Raw genomic sequence first — 21,938 nt, 5'->3', positions numbered from 1 at the left:
TGACAGTGGACTTCAGGAGACAACCCTCAACACTGCTCAGAAACAAACTGTGACAGGAAGAGGTCTGGCAGACCCAAAGCTACAACTGAATCAGAGGACAAGTTTCTGAGAGTTAACAGGTCGTGTGATGGCGGCTCACAGGACAACAGCTTCATCACAGCTTAATAGTGGTCGTAGTGAGCAAGTCTCACTTTCAACTGTGAAGAGAAGACTTCGAGCTGCAGGTTTGACAGGACAAGTTGCAGCAAGAAAGCCAGACGTCAGAATAAGACAAACAGGCTTGGCTGGGCCATGAAACACTGACACTGGACTACTGAAGACTAGAAGAAGGTATTATGGACTGATGAATCAAATGTGAAATCCTCGGTTCATCACACAGGATCTTTGTACACCATCGAATAGGTGAAAGGATGGTTCCACAGTGTGTGGCATCAACTGTCACACATGGAGGAAGAAGTGTGATGGTCTGGGGCTGTTTGCTGGATCCAGGGTCGGTGGCTTGTACAGAGTGAGAGTCACCCTGAACCAAAACAGCTACCACAGCATTCTGCAGCTCCATGCAGCACCCTCTGGTATGGACCTAGTTGGTCAGGGGTTCATCCTACAGCAAGACATAAGTCCAAGCTCTGCCAGAACTACCTCAGGAAAAAACAACACGATGATAAGCTTGAAAACATGGAGTGGCCATGACAGTCTCCAGACTTAAACCCCATCGAGCTGGTTTGGGATGAACTGGACAGAAGAGTGAAACCAAAGAAACCTACAAGGTCCACATTTACAGGAACTTCTGCAGCAGATATGGGAGAATATTTGATTTCTATTGTAGAAAGAATGCCACGGGTGTGTTCAGCTGTTATATCTGCCAAAGGGGGCTACTCTAATGAGTCAAAAGTTTAGAAGGTCTATAGCTTATTTGTACTATGCTTTCATTTTAGAGTGCAATGAGACATTAAACTAAAAAATAAAAATTTTCCAATAAAAAACTGGAAAACTTTGGTGTTCTAAAATGGTAGTGTATAGTGTATATACGTATATTCCTGGTATACCGATTACACTGATGCAGACATCAGAGCTACAAAGAATCAGAAGAAAGCGCGTTGCTAGGACTGATCTGAGGCAAATTTCATTTTAAAAGACTGCCCGACCGAAGCCTTGATAAATGCGTGGTTTTGTGCAAACTGTGCAAAAAGGAGTTTGCATACCACCGAAGCACTTCAACCTTACGTTACCACCTAAATGCAAAACATGTTGCAGCGAGCACAGAAACTGTGGGAGATGTTAGCGCTAGCAGTTAGAGTGTAGGCAGCCCAAACTTGATGAAATGACTGGCTTCAGGACCAAAGTTAGTAAGTCAGCATCAGACAAACTTACAAATTCTCTCACAAAATTGATTGATCTGGACTGTAGACCACTGTAGAAGATAGGGGGTTAGAAAAAAAAAAAAAAAAAAAAAAAGGAAAAAAAAAAAAAAAAAAAGAATCAAGAGGCTGTTTTTGCTGCTTTAGACAAACAAAAGCACAAGCAAGTCATTTAAACTCCATCAGAGCTGGCAAAACTCCAAAAGCTGGCCACTGTTCTTGAGCCATGCAGGTAAATAAAATTATTTTTAACTTATTGTTACTGTTTCTTCAAAAAGATCTATAGTTGACAGTTATTGTGTAGATGAATAATGACTTTCTTGAACTGTCTATCACAGGTTTGTGAGTGAGCTTCTTGGAGGTGAAACATATGTCTCATGTTCAGTGGTTTTACCTGCTTTCTACTACCTGCATCCCACCATGGACTAGGGCTGGGCCATATCATACCGTTCACGGTAATACCAGTATAATGTTAGGCAATGATAAGAAAAATAAGATATGGGTAAAACGCACATGCGCAGTGCCTTTGTTTTCATATGCACATGGCGGAAAAAGCATGGCGGCGATGGAGAATGAGAAGAGCAAAAGCGGATTGTTGAATGAAACAGATGAACCAGAATTGGTTTGTAAAAATGGTGCAACTTGAGTGGTGTGGAACTGGTTTGGCTTTTGTCCGTCAAAGCACATTGTTTCAGTAGAACATGCAAGCGGGCCGTCGTTATTACCGTATTTTTCGGACTTTAAGGCGCACTTAAAATCCTTTCATTTTCTCAAAACTCAACAGTCCCCGTTATAATCCGGTGCACTTTATGAACTCTGGTTGTGCTTACTGACCTTGAACTGATTTTATGTCGTACTCGGTGCTCAAAAATCTGTCAAAAAATGTTTTGGGTACGACTTTGCTAAGCTACGAAGCCACACCGCTTCATGGATTGTCGGAGCATTACGGCTACCGTAGTCAGGAGCCTTGTGGAGTAATACGTACTGTTTCAACATAATATTACCGTATTATTACCGTACCCCAAAATGGCACCTGTTAAGAGACATGTGTATGAAGCACATTTTAAACAGTCGCGCAGTATAACATGAGAATAGAGCAGCTGTGAGAGAATTCAACATTATTGAATCAATGGTACGGAAGAGGAGGAAGCAAGGAGAATGAGATGAGTAAAGTTTGACTTATCTGACTGTTTTGTTTCACTTAATGCACCTTATGGTCCAAAACATATGTATTTGACCTTTTTATTTGGCACACTGCAGTTTAATGTTGCAAAGCAGCTCTTTTTAAGTTTTGTGGATATTATACATGGTTATGCTCAGGATATGTCGGCCAGTTTCTACTGGAAATGCCTTTTGGTTAAACTTTCAGCAAGGAATTTGCATTTGCACTGTTAAATTTTTATATAGCTTTAATGCACATAAAAAAACAGCTGCTTGTTTAAGTGAAAATACAATGATGGGGGGTTTTTGCACTAAAGTTGTGGAGTTGTAAAGTATTTTGTCTCGCATCAATTATATCGCCTGTTATATTGTTGTCACAAAGTTTTGGCCATGTTGCTCATATAGAAGAGGTTTGGAGCAGCCTTGAGGCCCTGCTGCAGGAACAGTGCAAAGATGCCACCACAGACAAAGAGCCTCCTGAAATGCAGTTTAAATGCTTTTTTTTCCAGAAATTAAAAGAGCTTGAGTTTACAGTATTCATGTCCATGTCTATTATTTGATTCTGTCGCCCACTAAAACTCTTTTAAATTGAAAAAACATTTGCACTTTGGGCAAATTTTCTTGTGTGGTTAAATGCGATTCATCGAGATTAATTAATTACAAAACCTCTAATTAACTAGATTTATTTTTTTAAATGAGTCCCACCCCTAATATATATATATATATATATGTTTTGTCACTGGTCTGTCACCATCTGATGAAACAGCCATTCTCATAATCCTAAATATGCCCATTTTGTTGCAGTAAACAAATTTAAACTGCCAACCTTCTAGTTCAACGTGTTTTCCAGTTACACGTCGTTCCTGGAAGTATCACACACACACGCACACGTGTGTGTGTGTCTGGAGCAAAGGAGAGACACAGAGAAAGATGTGAACACATACATTTTTGATGAAGGTTCCAGTCAACAAACCAGTCAAACACTCACAGATGTCCACTGGGAGCCTTGTAGCATTTAATTCAATACAATTACCGAATCAGGAACCTTTGAACATTCTCTGTTTTCTCCAGCTCACCTCAGAAATTGCTTTTTACAAATTACTTACTAAACACTTTGAGGTGATTCACGAGGACTTGGACAAATCTGTTTATTCATCAGTGGATACACAGCCACCAGTAAGGTTATGCTGCTTTTAATTCAGTACCCGAAAGGTGACGAGAGGATAGGAGAGGATTAGAGCTGAAAGTGGATTACTTAAAGGGATGATTCATGATGTACAGGAAAAAGTGGGAGAGCGCAGTGATTAATGAGGCATTCAAAACCTACTTTCTATCATCATTGTTGGCTAACTGATTTTTTTTTCTGTTAATTAGAAACACAAAAGGTAAACCAATACACTGACCAGTTATCTACACACACATTCACCATTCAAGGACCTAAAGAACTAAGTTTCCACCGGCCGCCATGGTTCATGTTCATATGAACATACGGCTGAGATGTGCAGCCGAAGCCACCTGCTCATGTCCAGGTTCAATATGATACAGCTGGTAGCTCAGTATAATGAAATCACTGTTACCCTTTTAGTTTCTCAAACAATGCTTGTTTGGTATGTGGCTAAAATGTGGCATGACCTCTGAGTTACTGGTTTCTCAGGAACCTGGTTGACTTAAAGGGGTTAAACAATTAGCGCTGTTTTACTGCAGCGCACATTCCTCAGACACCTTTAAAACACAAAGGTGTATCTTTGTTTTTCTTTTTAAAAACTCTGCCAAAGTGCACACGCTTCTAAAAGTACCATCGATCAGATGTAGATTATTTGTCACAACAATGAAAAGAATCAGCTTATCTTCTGCCAAATCTAAACAGACATGCCAAAAAAAATCATATTTAGGTTAGAGAATTTTTATTGAAGACTTAAACCACGACCATGTATCTATCTAATGTATCCTGTTAGCCTACTGTTCCCAATATGCTGGAAAAGGTGGAAAGAGCTAGTAAAGTTGATAAGTAGGCATATCCAGCTCTTAAAACTCACTGGCAGAAGTGGAGACAGCAGATAACCTGCTCTGGCAGCTGCTAAAATCGGCAAATGTGACCACAGACATGTTTGTCTAATTATATTACCTTCCAAAGTGAAGTGCACAGTGGTATTCCTTGCATACCTGATGGCTTGTATGTTTTGCACATGGCACTTGTTCATAGATATTTACTCTATTGCTTGTGAGTAAACTGGTTTGCTGACTACTACAGTACATCTCTCCTGCCTTGAGTCTCCTTCTGCTTGGGATGATGCATAATACACAAAGACAGAGTAGAATGAGAATGAAAAGCTAAAGCACAAATGAAAGTAATGACGAACTAGGGGACCGGGTTAGCTCAGTGCATTGAGCAGGTGGCTACATGCTGTATGGCTGAAAGCGGCCGGCCCGGGTTCAAGTCTGACCTGTGACCCTTTGCCGCATGTCTGCCCCGCTTTCCTGTTGTTTGGTCACTGATCTGTCTGAAAAATGCCAAAAAAAATGAGAAACTTGACAGAAATTGGTTTCTGATATTTATATTGAAACACATAAGATTCTTTTTAGTTGTATTTTTTTAATCACATTGGTCATTGTCTCTACATAATTTACACGTTTTAGAAGAATAAATTTAGAATATATGCTAAAAGCTGTATTTGTGACTTTCAGTAAGATATCAGTTTCTCTCCATAATGTATTCAGAAAGCAGCCAATCGACCAATCCATATCAGCCAGCCTCATTAAGCATGTCATTTATGCCTTAACAAAAACTAATCTAAATTCTCTCTGGTTTGGAAGAGGCCCCTGCATCCCTCACCTATCACTGCTCTGCAGAAGGCAGCCAGGCGGATCGGCAAAGGAGGGAGAGCCAGACATAAATCAACAATGGGAATGGGTCCCAGCATGGAGGCTACAAATCAAGGTCGGGAAAGCAGCCTATCAAACTACAAGGGTCAATAGATAAAAGGTTGTTAGGTGTGTGTGTGTGTGTGTGTGTGTGTTTGTGTAAAATTTTTACTTACATTTTATTATTATTGTTTCCGTTTCCTTGCATTGCACATTATGTGTCAGAGCAGCGTGAGCTTTTGGCTTCACATTAGCTGTTCAGACATCGGTGTCATTATTTTGGAAGCACTGCATCAGAATATATTACATAAGGATGAGGTAAACAGTAAATGGACTGGTATTTATAAAGCGCTTTTCTACTCTGACCACTCAAAGATATACATAAACAGTTCTCTTTAACCAGTACACACACCACATGACTGATAATGGGTGACTACTAGTCCCAGGGATTTATTCTATAGTCCATTAATCATACTTTTGAGAATACAAATCTATAAAAGTGCTAAGCATGCTAAAATTACATTCAATACATACAGAGAATATGTGGAGGAGGAGCAGCTCTACTCTCCCAAATACCTGAAGTCCTCAGTCTGTTTCCAAAGGAGATGCAAGCCACCAATGTGAGGACAGCTTTGAGTGCTCAGAGTAGGAAAGCACAATATAAGAACCAGTCCATATACTTAAGTATGGTCTGTTGTATAATAATACAACAATAACAGGCTTAACAAAGAGATAACAGTTATGTTGGGCCCATCTAGAAGTAAACCCACCTGCCTGCCCTCTATTACACCACTTATTACACCACCTTCATGTGTTTAAAAAACTAGAGAAACGTTTTGTTATTTTTATTTTTTTTATGTTCCAACATGTGAAGTTCTGTTTTGTATTATAACCAATTTTTATGTGTCGCTTTGTCTTGTTTCTCTCTTGTTTTGTTAACTGTGTCCACAATTGTTCAATAAAAATATTTTGAGTAAAAAGAAAAACTAGAGAAACTTGTACCTGTGTTGATCTGCTTCTGTGCCAGTTTTGACAGATGGTTGGATGGTAACAGATTCAAAAGTGGGCTCTCTCTCTCTCTTGCAACAATATAATCTTCTGAATCACCTTTATCATTTTCATTAACTTAATTTATCATCATTTTTTCAATCTGTCCGTCTGAAGACAGAACAAACTTAGACAAATGCTTCCATGAGCTGAGACTACAGACATGTCTTAACAGGTTTCACTCTATTCATGTAAAAATCATATTGTAGGAAACGTCAGCACACGCATCCCAAAGGATCAGGCTTAAGACAAAAAACAGCAATCTACATGGATTCTGAACGAGCCCAGCCCAAATGTCCCATTTAGAAATGTTATAAATCTTCTAAATACTAAATGGTGAAGGCAAATAACAGGTCTGATAACAGGATAACAAAATGTTCTTATATATTGGACTGGCTCTGGGAGCAGACCGGTCAGTACACAGAAAGTGTGGCTTCCCCTCTGAAGCAGACAGTCCTCCACTCCGCACATGATATTAAACGTTAGTCTTCTCCAGTTCTCAAAAGCAACCAAAAGACACGAATCAATGCACAAACACTTCTTCCCTCCATGTGAGTTAAATGCCTTCCTTCAATCAGCTGTACAAAGGCAAAGCAGCTGAGCTACCACCAAGACAGAGAGGAAAAGGAAAGCCCTCATACCTCCCCCTACCTCCAAGACAGATTAAAAGAGTCTAATCTTTAAACTCCAGATTCCCTGGCCTTTGTCTGGGTGCTGGGGATGTGGCATCAGCCCAAATGGGATGGAAATTCTATATTTGTGAAAGGTTAAGAGAAGCACGCCAAAGTCTATGAAAAACAGGGAAAATAGAAGAATAAATGTATTTAAATGACATCTGATCTAAATTAATTAAACAAAAAAAGAGTCCAGGGACTTTTTCATCTAAGTGGTATTGATTATCTTATAAGGAGTCAGATTATTGTGTCTACTTAGCAGCTGAAGGATGGTGGTTTGGACAAATGTGTATTGATTGTGAACAATTAAATTCATGGAAAGAGTTTTCAGCGCACATAAAAGAAGGAGAGGTGCTGGGATCTATTTCATGTACTAATGGTACTGTTCACAATTACTACAGGAAAGAAGAGAATTTTCAGATCTCGTGATTTATCAAATGACAAGAAGTTTCTATGTAAAGTCAATCAACGCGCCTTTTATTTGGCCTGTAGGGAGGAAATAAGTAAAGGAGGTTTCTCTAAATAGAAATCAATTTCACCCTGGCTACACACATCTGTAAAGCAATCGAAACACAGCTCTAGCAAAATTCTCAGCACAAAAGGATGTGATATAAAGCACCTGCCATCGTGTGATTGGGTGAAGAAAAGGGACTCGGGGGGCCCCGTTCTCTGCAAAGGCATCCTTATCACTGCCTGCAGGGCCGATGTCATTAACCTGGACTTCACTGACTAACTGTGGCTAGATTAGATTCTGATTTTATGGTGTAATCATACAAAAACACATCCAAACGCTCGCCCAGATTCCCGGTTTGACATCGGAGGGAAAACAGCTAAGTTATATGCAAAAAGACAACGTTTTAATGTTCTTATTATGAAGCTATTTACACTGAAGTCAGCTATATACTGTCCCAGCTAAAGCTCATTCTTATTTGAGCTAGTTCAGCTTTCCCTCTTAGGGCCAAACCACGTAGGAGTAAGGATATAGGTGGGGTTATACTGCTTATTAGCCACATGCTAACACAAACGCTGTTTCAGAAACAGAAGATGTCAGAAGATCTTTCAAATCAATCAAATCAAGTCTGATTACAGTTGAAAAGGGAACATAACCTGGAAGAGGTCCTGTTAAAATCTTTCAGGATCAATAACAGCAGGATTGCTAGGTTTATATTACCTTCTCTGCAGAAGCGGCCCTTGTATTCTGTTTTGGAGCAGTCACAAACTGGTTCTCCGTCCACCACTGTGCACATCCCACCATTCTCACACGGGTTCACGGTGCACCATCCTTCCGACTCCAGCGGCACGTTAAGGCTTCCTAGGAACAGGGGCTGTGAGATGCCGTATTTGAGGTCTGTGATTGTGCCACTGAAGGGCTGCATGTTTCGCACCGTAGGCAGTGTAAGTGCACCGCTGCGGATATCCTGAGGCACTCCACCTAGGAACAGGTCGCTGACTATTTTCATGAACTGACGCTGAGGCTTTACCTCGCCTGCTTTGGCTTGGCCGTCCAGCACCAGCACTGTGCGCAGGTTGTACCTGCTCAGGGTGGCAAAGTGCCAGCTGCTGTCATCTACCTGTCTGTCTGACACAACAGTGGTCTCAGCACAGTCGATGCTGAAGCGCAGCTGCAGTAGTCCCTCCGCCACTGAGAGCTGTAGAAAGTCACAGTAACCTCCATCGTCAAAGTACAGCAACAGTGCGTCTGAGGCCTCTGTCTTAAACTGGAAGCTGAGGTCACCGCGGGTGCTGGCATCCCAGCGGAGGTAGCGTGCCCACTGACCTGGTGTACCTAAAAATTCCAGTCCCAGGCATGTGCTGAGGAACACATGCAGCCTGATAGAAAAACCTACAAGATCCATAGCTGTAAATAATTTCTTAATCCAAAAAAATGTCTGATGAGAATTCGGTTAGATTCAAATCTCAGGGACTGAACTGAATTTCAGGGTTCCACAGTTCAATCCACAATATAGATAAATTTGGATAAACATTTATTATAAAAAAATATGTCTTTAAAAGAGGGAAAGCGCAATAGCAGGAGAACAGTCGTTGTAGTTAACAGTCGTAAGGTAAATCGCAATAAATTGTCCAGGTGTTGCAGGGCAGTGATTGTTTTCCTTTTAAATGTTACAGAGCAAGCTGACAGAAGGAGGAGACCGGGCTTTAAGACGTCGTCCTGCTCTTCAGACCGGACGAAGATGGAGACTTGTGGTGCGAGGTCATGTGAGTGGAATTTCCTCCTTCATTTTGTCTGCTGGGATGTGGAGCTGGCAGGGGAGCCGCTGGCCTTTTGCAGTTACATCCCTGTCACAAAACAGAAGGCACATGGTTACAATGATCCACGATGCAACACACATCCTAGACCACTGCAGCTCTTTGTTCCATACTGTTCACATGGATGCATTTTCAGTGGTACAAAGGCAGACCCTCATACCAACTGTACTCACACAAAGTGGAGCATTAAAATGCATCTGTATTTAACACATAGCAGCAAGGAAAACAAAAATGCAGTTTTGTTTATTAGAATTTCATCATCTTTATTTCATATTCCTGAAAATTCCATAAAATATTGGGCACATCATCGCAGAGATAATCAGAGGGGAAAACCAGGTTACACACTCAGCTGTTAATGGTCCACTAAAATACATTCAACCTCTTCTTTCTAACCTGCACGCTGCAGAAAACAATCCTGAATAACAGTGCCTGTGAAATCACTGCATTTTTCCCTCCTCCACAAAGGTTGTTGGGAGTTATCGGTCATCTGCTTGGGAAATTAGTCTCATTATTCTCATGGCAGTGCATGACTATCAGTCAGCCAGGCGCACTGCCTTTATCTGATGACCAGCCTGGAGAGACAGCTTTCAGCTTCAGCTTTCAGCTGAATAAAAAGAAGCACAGAAAAAACACAAGCAGGCACTGATCCAATATCCACTAGCTACATACTATTTTATTTAATAAAATCTTTTTTTTAAATACAGACAAATTGTACAGTCTTTTACCTTCCTAAAAATTATATTTATGCTTTCTGTATGAACTGTCAAGTCCTTCCACAGTACTATCCAAAAGTCTTGACACCTCTCGTTGCTTTACTTATTTCTTGATTTATTCATGTCCAAGGACAAAGAACAACGGGCTTACAGTGAGCCTGAGGTTCAATAGTTTTCTGTAGTTTGTCTTTGGACCATCATAGCTGCTTTTCACCCATTTTCAATCCTGTCCTTGTAACTGACCAATTTCAGAGACGTTTGCTTTTGTTCTTTGTTTAGCTTCCTAACACTCACCTACTCGAGCATCAAAAAGCACCAAACTCAAGAGAGGACAGCATAGAAAAGAACTCCTTTTAAACTAGATTGTCTTTAGTCCAATCTATAAAAACAAACACAACACGATGATAGGCATCAAATGGTCTTTTTGCACCAATAACTTGACATATCTCAGAACACATCTGACCTTTAAAAACTGAAGGAAACTGGACACCTGGAGGACAAAAGAAGAAGTGGCAGGCCTAAAAAACTACACAAAGCAGATAATATCTGAAAACCACGTCTTTAAGAAACAGCCAAGCATTTAAAGACATGACACAGAGGCTAAGACTTGCTCCTGGACCCTCAGTTCATCCAGCTTGTGTTCACTGGAGCGCCGTCAGAAAGGTCTCACAGGAGCTGTCAAGGAGCCGATCTTAAGGAAGAAAAAAGCTCAGGTATGCCAAACATCTGTGGCAACTAGACTTAGAGTATGATGAACACAAGTATTGAAATTTGTAGGTGAAACTGTCAGAAGAGCAGCACAAACGTGAGTGTGTACAGCAATGTGTAAGCTGGAGGCTCTGTTATGGTTCGGGGCTTCATTTGATGGAATTATATTTTCTATACCACACTGCTAAAAATAATAATAATAATAATAATAATAATAAAGGAACACTTGGAAAAAAACTGGATATCTGTACTGATATAGACTGGGTAGGAACTAAAACATGTCACATCAGGGCAATGATAGAAATGAAAAATACAGTAGGCTAGTCTGAAAATTTCATTGCAGCAACTCAAAATAGTACCCAGTAGTTTGTATGGTCCTCATGTGCTTTTATACATGCCTGACAACATTAAGGCATGCTCACAGAGAGCAGGATGGTGTCCTGGTGAACTCCTCCCAGATCTGGACCAGGGTTTTACTGAGCTCCTGGACAGTCTGAGATACAACCTGGCAGCGTCAGATGGACCGAAACATAATGATGTTCATAAAGATGTTCTTTTGGATTTAGGTCAGGCATGGGTCAGGGTCAGGCAATGGTACCGAGGCCTTGATCCTATAGGAACGCCCCAAGAGACCAGCCACTGCACAAGGAAGAACCCCGACAGTGTGTCAGGTCTGATGATCTGTTTATCATCCCGATACCTATCAGGTGCCTCTGCGTAACCTGTAGAGGTCTGAGCGTCCCTCTATGGTTATATCGCTCAGACCATCATATGACCACCAAACTGGTCATGTTGAAAAATGTTACAGGCAGCACAACCTTCTCCGTGTCTGTCACATGTGCTTGAGGTGAACCTGTGGTAGACCTGCTGATTCTGATATTTATGGCAAATCCCAATCATATTCCACAATGTGGGGCGGTGATCACAAGCCCCACTAGAGGACGGTGGGTCCTCGGCCAACCTCATGAAGTCTGTTTCTGATTGTTTGGTCAGAGACCTTCACACCTGTGGCCTGACAGAGGTCCTTTTGTAGGGCTCTACCAATCCTAATCCTGTTGTAAGAGGCCCCCGCCTGTAAAACCATTCTTGTTGTGGGGTTGTCTCTTTGTTGCTCCTCTGTTGTTTCATTAACACCAAGGCACCTCAGACTGATTAGCAACACCTGTTACCTGCAGTGCATCTGGAAAGTATTCACATTTTGTCACGTCACAGCCTTATTCCTTATTCCATTGCATTATAGCCCTTAATGAGAAGGTGAAAAAACAGCTTAAATTCCTGCAAATGTATTAAAAATAAAGAACAAAAATGTAACACGTACATAAGTATTCACAGCTTTTGCTAAATATTATGTTGAACCACCTCTGACAGCAATTCTAGCCTTCATGAGTGTGATGCTAGAAGCTTGGCACACCTGTCTTTGGGAAGTTCTCCCACTCATCTTTGCAGAACCTCAACTGCTCCACCAGGTTGGATGGGGAGCATTGGTGCGCAGCCATTTTCATATCTCTCCAGAGATGTTCAATTAGGTTCAAGCCTGGGCTCTGGCCTTGCATCTTAAGGACATTAACAGAGTGGTTAATGTCTCTGTAAATTCCTGCATTCATCTTTCTCTTGACCCTGACTAGTCTCACAGTTCCTGCTGGGATTGGCCTAAAATTCTCTACCCTACTGGGTTTTTTGAGGGGGTTTCACCCTAGTAGGGAAATAGCAATAGTAGGATAGAGAATTTTGTTTCTCATGGTCTGGGAGTCCTTGAGGTGCCTTTTGTCAATTTTAAGATCCTGCTTCTTACTTTCATCCTCCTCTTCCAATTCTGAGATCAGGACAGAGACTGAATATTTATGTACATGCATTTTTATTCCTTTTAGTTTTTAATACATTTGCAAAAATTTCATGCAAACATTTTTCACTTTGTCATTATGGGTTATTGTGTGTAGAATTTAAGTTGAAAAATGAATTGAATCCATTTTGGAATACTTTCTGGATGCACTGTAAACGATTGGATCAAGATCACAGAGGTTTAGTTGACTTGATGCTACACTCTGAATAAAAAGTGTTCCTTTAACTTTTTGGAGCAGTGACATTTCCCTTTGTACCTCTTTTCTCAGTGAAATATACAGAGGTGTGGCTCTTTTACTGTACTGCATTTTTTAGTTTGTAAATACTAAAATGTGTAAACATTTTTGGTGCCTTACTAAAGTAATCTGAGTAATTTTTGTGCACATAATGAATCAGACGAGGAAATAAGGAAATTTAATTCACCAGCAGTTCATGTCCCAGTTTTTTCACCATCACAGTAGAATAAATCTTTCTGGAATTCAAAGTTTCCCAACATATTCCGACATGGAGCCATGAAATTGTGAACATGGGTAAGAGCAGATAAATTACAGTGAAATTATAAAATCAAACAACACAGGCCAACCTGAGCGTGGAGGAACTGCATGTAAACTAATACATAATAATAATCCATATCTCCACTGCAACAAGTACGTCCTCCACTCCTGAGTGATAATTGAAAACAATATCTTTGAATAATCAACATTTAGTTCTACTTTTTCTGGATCTGTTCATGCACACTGCTTTCTGTTATATAATAATAAGGGTAATATTTAGCAGGGATTGTTACAGGCCTGCATCAAACAAAATCCATTTAACAGCACCTAAAAGTCATTAATATTAGTGTTGGAATTGGCAATGTTTCCAATATTCTGTCGTACATACAATTTTTCTAATATATATTTGAGCACAATATTACTTCCCAACTGCTGCATTTTCTGTGTGTGTGTGTGTGTGTGTGTGTGTGTGTGTGTGTGTGTGTGTGTGTGTGTGTGTGTAAAACCCCATTATAAATAAGACATAACTAAAATTAAGCACTTTTTTTTCCTTTTTCTCATGCACAGCATTAGGATCAGTTGAGCTTCATAGTTGATCATGATGAAGAAATTTGATACATTTTCATATGATAGTTGTATGTTCAAAGACTTTTAATTTGGTGTCACAAACTGACATAAATTATACAAAAATGTTACCTTCATGACTTTGATCTCAAACAGTGTTCTAACATAAATGTAATACTGACACTTACAGCAATGATGTGGGTTTTTTTATTTGTACACACAGTACTGATGTATTTTGTTGTTGTATGTGATAATTATTATTAAATGTATGAAGATCAGCCGACCAGAGTATTTCACAAGGCTTCTTCTGTGCACGGTCTACAATAATAATAAATCATCTTTTTAAAAATGAAACCGTAGATCAGCCCTTTGAATATTTACACTCTCAGTGAGTTTATTGAAACACCACCCGAATCTTTTGCTGTGTCTCGGGGTGGGAGCTCTAGCAAGATGTCATGTGACAACTCTTTGGGTGAAAAATCTGCACCACTCATTTTTCAGCTCTTTTGAAATGTGGGCTTGTTATTCTGTGTATCATAATTAATTATGAATTCTTAACCAGATGTTACTGCAAATTGTTTTCTGGGCTAAACTGTGTCAACTACTCATACAGCCTTAGTATGTGCCCAATGGTACGAGATATGTAAACCATTTCCACAGGAATGTTCACCTCTGTGAACACACCAGTATAAACATGAAATGCAGTCATGTTAATATCACTGGACAGTTTTCAAGTATAAACTGAGAAATGAAATCAAGAAATGTTTTAATATATTGTTTTACACGGACACACATAACATTTTGTTTTATGTTGTTGATCATTACTTGGTTGTTTGCTTGGGTTACCATGGTAATACGGCTCGATGTAACCCAGGAAAGTAAAGCAGCCAAAAAAGGCCAAATTGACATTACTGACACAAATTAAGCCATTTTTGATGCAGCGAGTCTCTGTAGTGACTGTTTAGCAAAAATAACAGAATTCAAAACCAAATCAGGGCAGATGCCTGAGACAGCCATGGATGTCAGGTTTGCATCATCATATCACTGACCCCTGAACCTCCACAACGATCCTCGTAAGACTTTTTACGTGTTGTGTGATGATTGTGTCATATGACTCTATCAGCACACACAATGTCTACAGTGGGCTGGTTCTTTTACAGCACCTTTCACTCAGACTACTTTATAAAACATGTTTCATTCACACAAGCACGTTCTCCATCTAAGTGAATGCCCAGAGCGCGCATTCATACTCCAGCGAGTCCGTCGGGATCAGTTCAGGGTTCAGTAGATTGCCCAAGGGTACTTCAGCATGCTGACTAGGGCAGCCAGGATTTAAAATACCAACCTTCCAATTAGTACACCTGCACTATCTCACTGTGCTATGCTAACCCCTTGATTATCAGCTGCTCCACTCTTGGAAACAGTTCTCTTCTTCAGTAATGCCAAAGATGATTATTAAATGTTGCATTTAGAAGCAAACTTTATCATTTCATTTACTCACATACTAAGAATGTGCATTTTATATTACTGGAGGAGCGGCCTACAAAACACTATGCATCACTTTAATACACATCCCAAAAAAATTTATCAAAATTTCAAAGACCTGCAGGATGGTGAGGTGTTTAGCTGATTTACTGAAAACAGGAACTTCCAGCTAGCAGCACAGGCTGCAGGTATATTTCAAATCCTTTGAAATCGCCTATGAATGTTCAAATTAGTAAAATCTTGATTTTTAAATGTTCTGTGGTTGTAGTCGTAATTAACATTATCAGCCCCACATGGGTATCAGGCAGTAAGAAATTGAGGGTGCAAGTTTGCAGTTTTGGTTTCAGGATTGGTACACTCAGCACGACGCATGTGCACACGTGTGTGTCTTTTGTTGCTGTGTGAGAAGTGTTGGGGGTTAAAAGGCTAAACGGCATGGATCATTGTTCTCGGTAAAAGGCTCCTTTGACGAACCCCACAGGGACGAGTCCACATACACTCACTGACAAAAGGCAGCAGCACACTGAATCCTATTAAGAGCCACACGGACTGGAGTGAAGCGTGTGTGTGTGTGTGTGTGTGTGTGTGTGTGAGTACAAATGCAGATGAAAGCAGCCAATCGGCTGGCCTCTTGTGCTTAAATTGATGCTACTTGCCAGTAATTTTACAGCAGGTGCCCTGATCACAAGCATAACCCGTTGCACAAAAACACACATGCATGCGGTAATGCTGTCCAGATGCAGAGACAAAATGTCCTCCATAGCTTAACGATAATATCTCAGAGGGCAGGCTACCGATTTTTGGGACGTGCTTATCTCACTGAGAGTAAAGCCTCCAGATACGTACAGAGACACTGGCCATTTTGCATCTCACAGCGGATTCAAAGAAGTGCCATTTTCTTTGCCTGGCTTTATTGCTGCAGTGGTACAAAATCATTTGAGCAGCACATGCATGCTGACAGCGGAGAGGAGGAGAGACAGCAGAAGGAAAGATGAGTGGAAACAGAGAGGGAGGAGGGAGGGATGTTCCACCTCATCCATTCCCACTCATGCATTTCACGAAACACCCTAACACTATTCTTCATCACACTGCAAACACATACTTCAAGTCTGTAACAGACCTTTCCTGGTACACAGAGCAGCACTGATCCACCATTTTAGGCAGATGCATTTGGGCTCAGTTCTTCTACACAGACTGGATGTGACAATATGCTGTGATGGACTGAAACCTCTGGACAAGCTGCTGAGATAGCGTGTATTTGTTCCTCAACAGAATGTCTCTTTACTTCTCTGTACTCATGTGTTTATTCCTTTGGCATGAAATGAAACACGAAATTACAGATGAGATTTAGAGATGGTAAAATTATCATTGTTCAATTTTTTTAGACAGTAATAATATGTTTTTTGATAATTCTATCAGACATGATAATCATGCCAAGAAAATCTCATATGACGACAACCTAACAATCCATCATATGTACCAAGGTACTGGCAAAATGTGCAGAATCTCTATTACAAGTTGACTAAAATAAGTCTATCATTTCATCTTTTTAAGGTGGAAATTGTCATTAGTTTGACTGAAAACATTGTTGGGGTTTTTTCTTTCTGTTGTTTATTTGTTTTTTGGTTTTATATTTTTATTCATACAATTATCATACAATTCAATGTATCAACAGAGGAACGTTGTGGAAACCAAATATATTTATTATTAAAATCTAATCCTAAAACCTTCAGCATGAAATGAGTCAGCATTGAGTCTCCTTATTTTCTTTGCTGACCTGTAAAAAGCTTCCATATTTTATTAGTGCAGATTGTTCGTTTTTAATCTACTAAAATAAACAAAAAGTTCATTAAATTAAATAACAGCAACATAAAAAGAAAGCTAAGCTGAGGGACGGTGGGTGTGAGTTTAAGGAGCAAAGGAAGGGAGCGAGCGGGAGGGGGGTGTATTTGGCAGCGGTTGCGCGTGGGCACCGTGTTGTTATCCAGCTTCTCAGCAGGCAGGACACGCCTTCTCTGGGCTCCGTGATTTCTGCTGCAGCACCCTTCACGGCATTACATCACCCAGTCAGAGAGCACCCAGCACCCCACAAACTCCCACAGCCTCGTGCACGTGTGCTCAACGACACCACAGACGTCTATACTTTACCAACGCCAGTACACGCAACACGCGAGCGCGCGAGGGCACGCATACACTCTGTAAATATAATCACGAGTGTGCACGTTCGAATAAAAAGAATAAACGACTGCACGTGTACGCTACAGCCAAAGATATACACCTCTCAGCTACACACACACACACACACACACACACACCGCCACCACCCGTTTACGTAACACCAGACAGCCTCATAGCTGAGGACTTTTTTTCATTTGATTGAAGGTATTTTAATCACCTTATATTTTCCATATTATCCAAAAACTCGGTTATTGAATTGCCCATCATTAAGCCTAAAACCTTCATTTGAAATAACTTGTATTTTCAGGCTGACATATACAATTTTAAATGATCAGTTGTTAAAAAATTTAGAAATTTTATGGCCCAACTATGACACACTCAACGAAAAAATGCAGAAAACGACCAAACTAAAGAAAAGAGCATTCTCCAGAATCCTGCGTATTATTTGACTCTCCCCGCCCAGTGGGATTAGTGGTACCTTGAGAGCCCTTGGCTTTTTACACTTGATTTGTCAGCGTAGTTAATCGGATGCCAACCACGGGGGGAAAAGGACAGCCAAATTACCCGAATCACCCCCACCCCACCCTACACACTAACACCACCACCCTAACCTTAAATTAGGATGAAGGAAAATTAAGTCGGAGGGGGTGTTTTATATTTCTGCATCAAACACGCGTGGTACTCTGAGGCGTTTTTCAGTATATATCAATCCAACACTCGATCACATGTTAATAATAAACACACATTTACCATCAGATTTAACACAACCTGCCGAGGAATATTTAAAAAATAATCAAACGAAAGAATTTCTTTTTTCTTTCTAGAACTGTCAGCCTCGGAGATTATTAGCCATTTAATGTGTAGGTGACGAGACATCATTGGGCCCTTTGCAGGGGAAACAGACGCATTCTCTAGGTTTGGGTTACGCCCATCCAAAGAAGCGTTAAAAAAAATCCAGATTAGGAATTCCCCGTGCATAAAAGCACAAAGTAAAATAATCTAATCCTATTAACTCTACAAATCCGACACATCGAAATATGCACTGCAGCGGCGAAGAAAAAAAAACGTCTAACTGCCATCCGCCTGAACTCATTTTCACTCTTTTTCATGGGTTGGAAGTAGAGCTGCAGATGTTAGACGGCGTCAGATCGAGGCCTTGATTGTTATTTTGCGGCAGACGGTGGATTTTTATACAAGCACGGGGCCTTTTGTTTTTCTCCAGTGGAAAACAGTCAGATTTGATGTTAATGAGACATCCTGTATTTGCCGCAGTGTAAAAAAAAAGATGGTGTAAAAGAGGAAAAAAGACTCCAATTAAAATTACATTTTATTTAGTTATTTATTTATTTATTTATTTTGTTGTTTTTGTTAAATGAATTCGAGCTGATCTTATAATCGGGCCCAGTTAAAGTAGGCCCCTTCACCAAATGTGGATTGATGCAGATGAAAAAAGTTGTAAGCTTGAAGGCGCCATGAAATGCAGTTTACTGAGAGGAGCAGAGCAGTCAGCAAACCTCCCTGCTGTTACTGCGGACGCCATTTGATCCACAGGGGAAAAATCCAAATCATCCAAAAACTCCTTTTACGGAAATGAAATTTTCCTCACATATAATCGCCATGCTCCATTTCAGCGGAGCACGTTCGTTTTCCCAGCAAATGCTAAAACTGAAGGATCTTGTTTAACCGGCTATTATTGATCTAGATAGAGTAATGTGAAGGCTTTTAAAGAATTCCGTTGAGTTGCGCTTAGTTTTAAAATAAAATATCAGAAAAAGGGATGATTGAGGAATGTGATGGTTATTTCATGGTGAAGAAGCGTGCAGCCTGCCGCCGCGCGCTGTCCATCTCCGGAAGGTCATGAATCAAACTGCTCAAATGACACGAAATGACATGAAGCTAAATGTAAAGATTGTAGGCTGGGTTTGTCGGGCCTAAAGGGCGTCGCAGTGTGTTTGACATTCCAGCATAAAAGCTGCAGACAAGAACAATGCGCGGACACTGGACACCTGGCGTTCACCTCATCTATTATTCATCATTTTAAAAACGAGTTCTGCAGGTTTCCCTCAAAGCCTTGTTTATGGTACGCTTCATATTCAACACGAGCATGTTTATTTGTGTATGTGTGAAATATAATGAAACGAAAATTGAGCATTTCTGTTGTAAACAACGAGAGAGCGAGGGGGGGGGGGTAATTCTACACCCGCCTGTCACTGTGCGTCTGTTTCATCAGACCAATTTAGAAGACAACATGGCAGAAATTCTCATTTTCAGCCCCTCATACGCGACTTTTCCTTCAAGGAGACTCGGCACGTTCGCCGTTTCGGTGCGTAAAAATTGTGAGTGAGGGGGAAACTCCCGTAAAAGTGGCTAGTCCCGTGGTACCTGTCCGTCAGGAGTGGAAACTCGATCCGCCTCTGCCCCATATTTTCCCTGGAACATGCTCCTGTCTCAGTTCAAGTCATACACGAATAAATGATATGGACAGACTAGACTACACAGACGACGTTACTGACCTTAGTTAAACAGACAACCAAGAGTATCCAACTGCTAAAATCCAACTCCACAGAGATCTTTTTTCCTTTTTTAGTCCAGACTTGTGTTGTTTTTTTTTAAGCAGCAGTGTTTCCGGCGCCGGTGGTGCTGATGTAGAGACGGTACAGTGACAGCTTTATCCTTCCTCACAGGTGCGACGACCACGGTGCATCATGGGCACAAAAGCCGCTGTTAGCTCGGTGCCACTTGCAGCGGCTGCAGGCGAAAGGCGCACACGCGCGCGCCACCCAGGTCCGCCCTCTCCTAAGCACCAGTACACGCCATTTAAAGGCATACTGGTTAATAACGGCCCGCTCTTTCGCACTCACACACCTCTAAATATGGTCTTTTGCGCTTTAGGCTCTTAATAGGCTTTGTCAGGAGGTGTGGTGCTTCACTTTATCACCGTGGGTCAGCAGCATACCAGATCTTTCAGGCTCCACATGAGGAGAAGAGCATGATGTAAGGTGTAGCTGCACCCAGCCATTGATTTGTGCTGTGTTTACAGTGTAATCGATATTACACTGATAACCTGACTGATTATGCATTACATTGTTTTTGTTTTAACCATAATTGAAGAATATGTGACAAAAAATTAAAATGTGTTCAGTTTTCTTTAAATCACCTTTTTTTTTTATAACTCCCTTTATTGTGGCTTTTCTTTGCAGTTGAAATCAGAGGACCTTCACAAAAGAGAAGCTTTATTAGAGGAGGAGCCTGTCAGCAGCAGGCTAACAGTGCTGCTATCCAAGGTGCTGAAATGCCTGCAGACACCTCATAAAATGTTTCACTGTTAGTATCTTTTGCAGTGCTCACTGAGGGAAATTAATTCTTCACCTTTATAATAACATGCTGCAGATAATTGTGGTAGCACATATATTTGGTGAGAGAAAACACACGTTTAACAAAATTTGTGTTCCTGTTAAGACTCATGGACATCCAACACTGTCAGTGCAGCAAACAGACCCACTGTTTATATTTTACTTTCTTCATCTTACTACAAGAATAAAATGACCTTGACATTTATGTAAAATACTAAAATGCTATCAGAAATACAAAGCAAACCAGCCAAAAATGAGTTGAACAGCAAGTTCTAATCATTTCAACTGTGGGAAGACCTGCCTGCAAAAGCATGCATTATTGTTACATGAATAGGTTTGAATAAACAGAGGTAGGCATGACATGGACATTTGTTTAATCTCCCTGTGTAACCGCCTCCACACACACGCACACACACACACACACACACACACACACAGTGAAGCACCTGCTTTCCTCCTGGATAAAGTTACTCAGGGAAACATATGCTGCTTACCTTATTGTTTTTCATTCACACTAAACTACATCAAAGCTCTGGTATTAGATAGCATGTTCTACATTTCAGTTCATCACACTGTATCTTACACAGGTTCCCAGATGTTCTTTTTAACCCTTTTGAAGGTCTTCCCTTTTCTTTCTGTAACACAGTGAAATGGAGCTGAATGGGCCGTCCACAGCTTTCCTCAGAGCAGTTTTTTCAAGCTCTGAAAACAACAGGACTACAGTTTTTTGGCAAGTGACCTCTTGTGGTTGCAAAGAAGAAATAGAATGATGTCACTATCTGATAACAACCTCGATGAAGACGTCAGCAAAGCAAGTGATTTTCTCTCCACTATTTTCTTTCCTTACATTAAACATGTTTTCTTCAAAGTCCTTGAAGCAAGTGTTGCAAATTATCTGTAAACACCTTTAAACTTAATCTGCTCAAATACATTTAAGTATTGAAATTTCTTGTCATTTGCAGACATTCTTGTTCCTTTTATTTTTCAATAAAAAAACAAAAAGTACAAATACAAAGAAAACTGAGGAATAAAAAACATGCTATCAAACTTTTCAAAATCATATTAAATAATTTGTTTGGCTCTGCACTTTCAAAATTAATCACATATAATTTCATAATATTTCACAATATATTTTGAAACATTAACTAAATTAACCTAAATTAATTTAATGTCACTGGTCATAAACTGTGACAGACAGGAGAATTCTCCTGGGTATACTAGACTTGCCCTTTGT

At 40.4% G+C, this 21,938-nt stretch overlaps 1 protein-coding gene across 1 annotated transcript in view; it reads right to left on the bottom strand.

The window, feature by feature from the left end:
- nrxn3a (neurexin 3a) overlaps positions 1-20,092 on the bottom strand; it is a 240,698-nt gene extending 220,606 nt beyond the window's left edge. The window contains 2 exon segments of the mRNA XM_039603223.1: positions 8,274-9,400; positions 19,865-20,092. Coding sequence (XP_039459157.1) covers positions 8,274-8,958 — 685 coding nt within the window. The 5' untranslated portion in view covers positions 8,959-9,400; positions 19,865-20,092.
- Between the last annotated feature and the right edge of the window lie 1,846 nt (positions 20,093-21,938).

The sequence above is a fragment of the Oreochromis aureus genome, linkage group 19 (assembly GCF_013358895.1).
Source record: "Oreochromis aureus strain Israel breed Guangdong linkage group 19, ZZ_aureus, whole genome shotgun sequence".
Lineage (NCBI taxonomy): Eukaryota > Metazoa > Chordata > Actinopteri > Cichliformes > Cichlidae > Oreochromis > Oreochromis aureus.
Note: the sequence above shows the minus strand (reverse complement) of the source record. Positions and strands in the feature narration are given on the sequence as shown.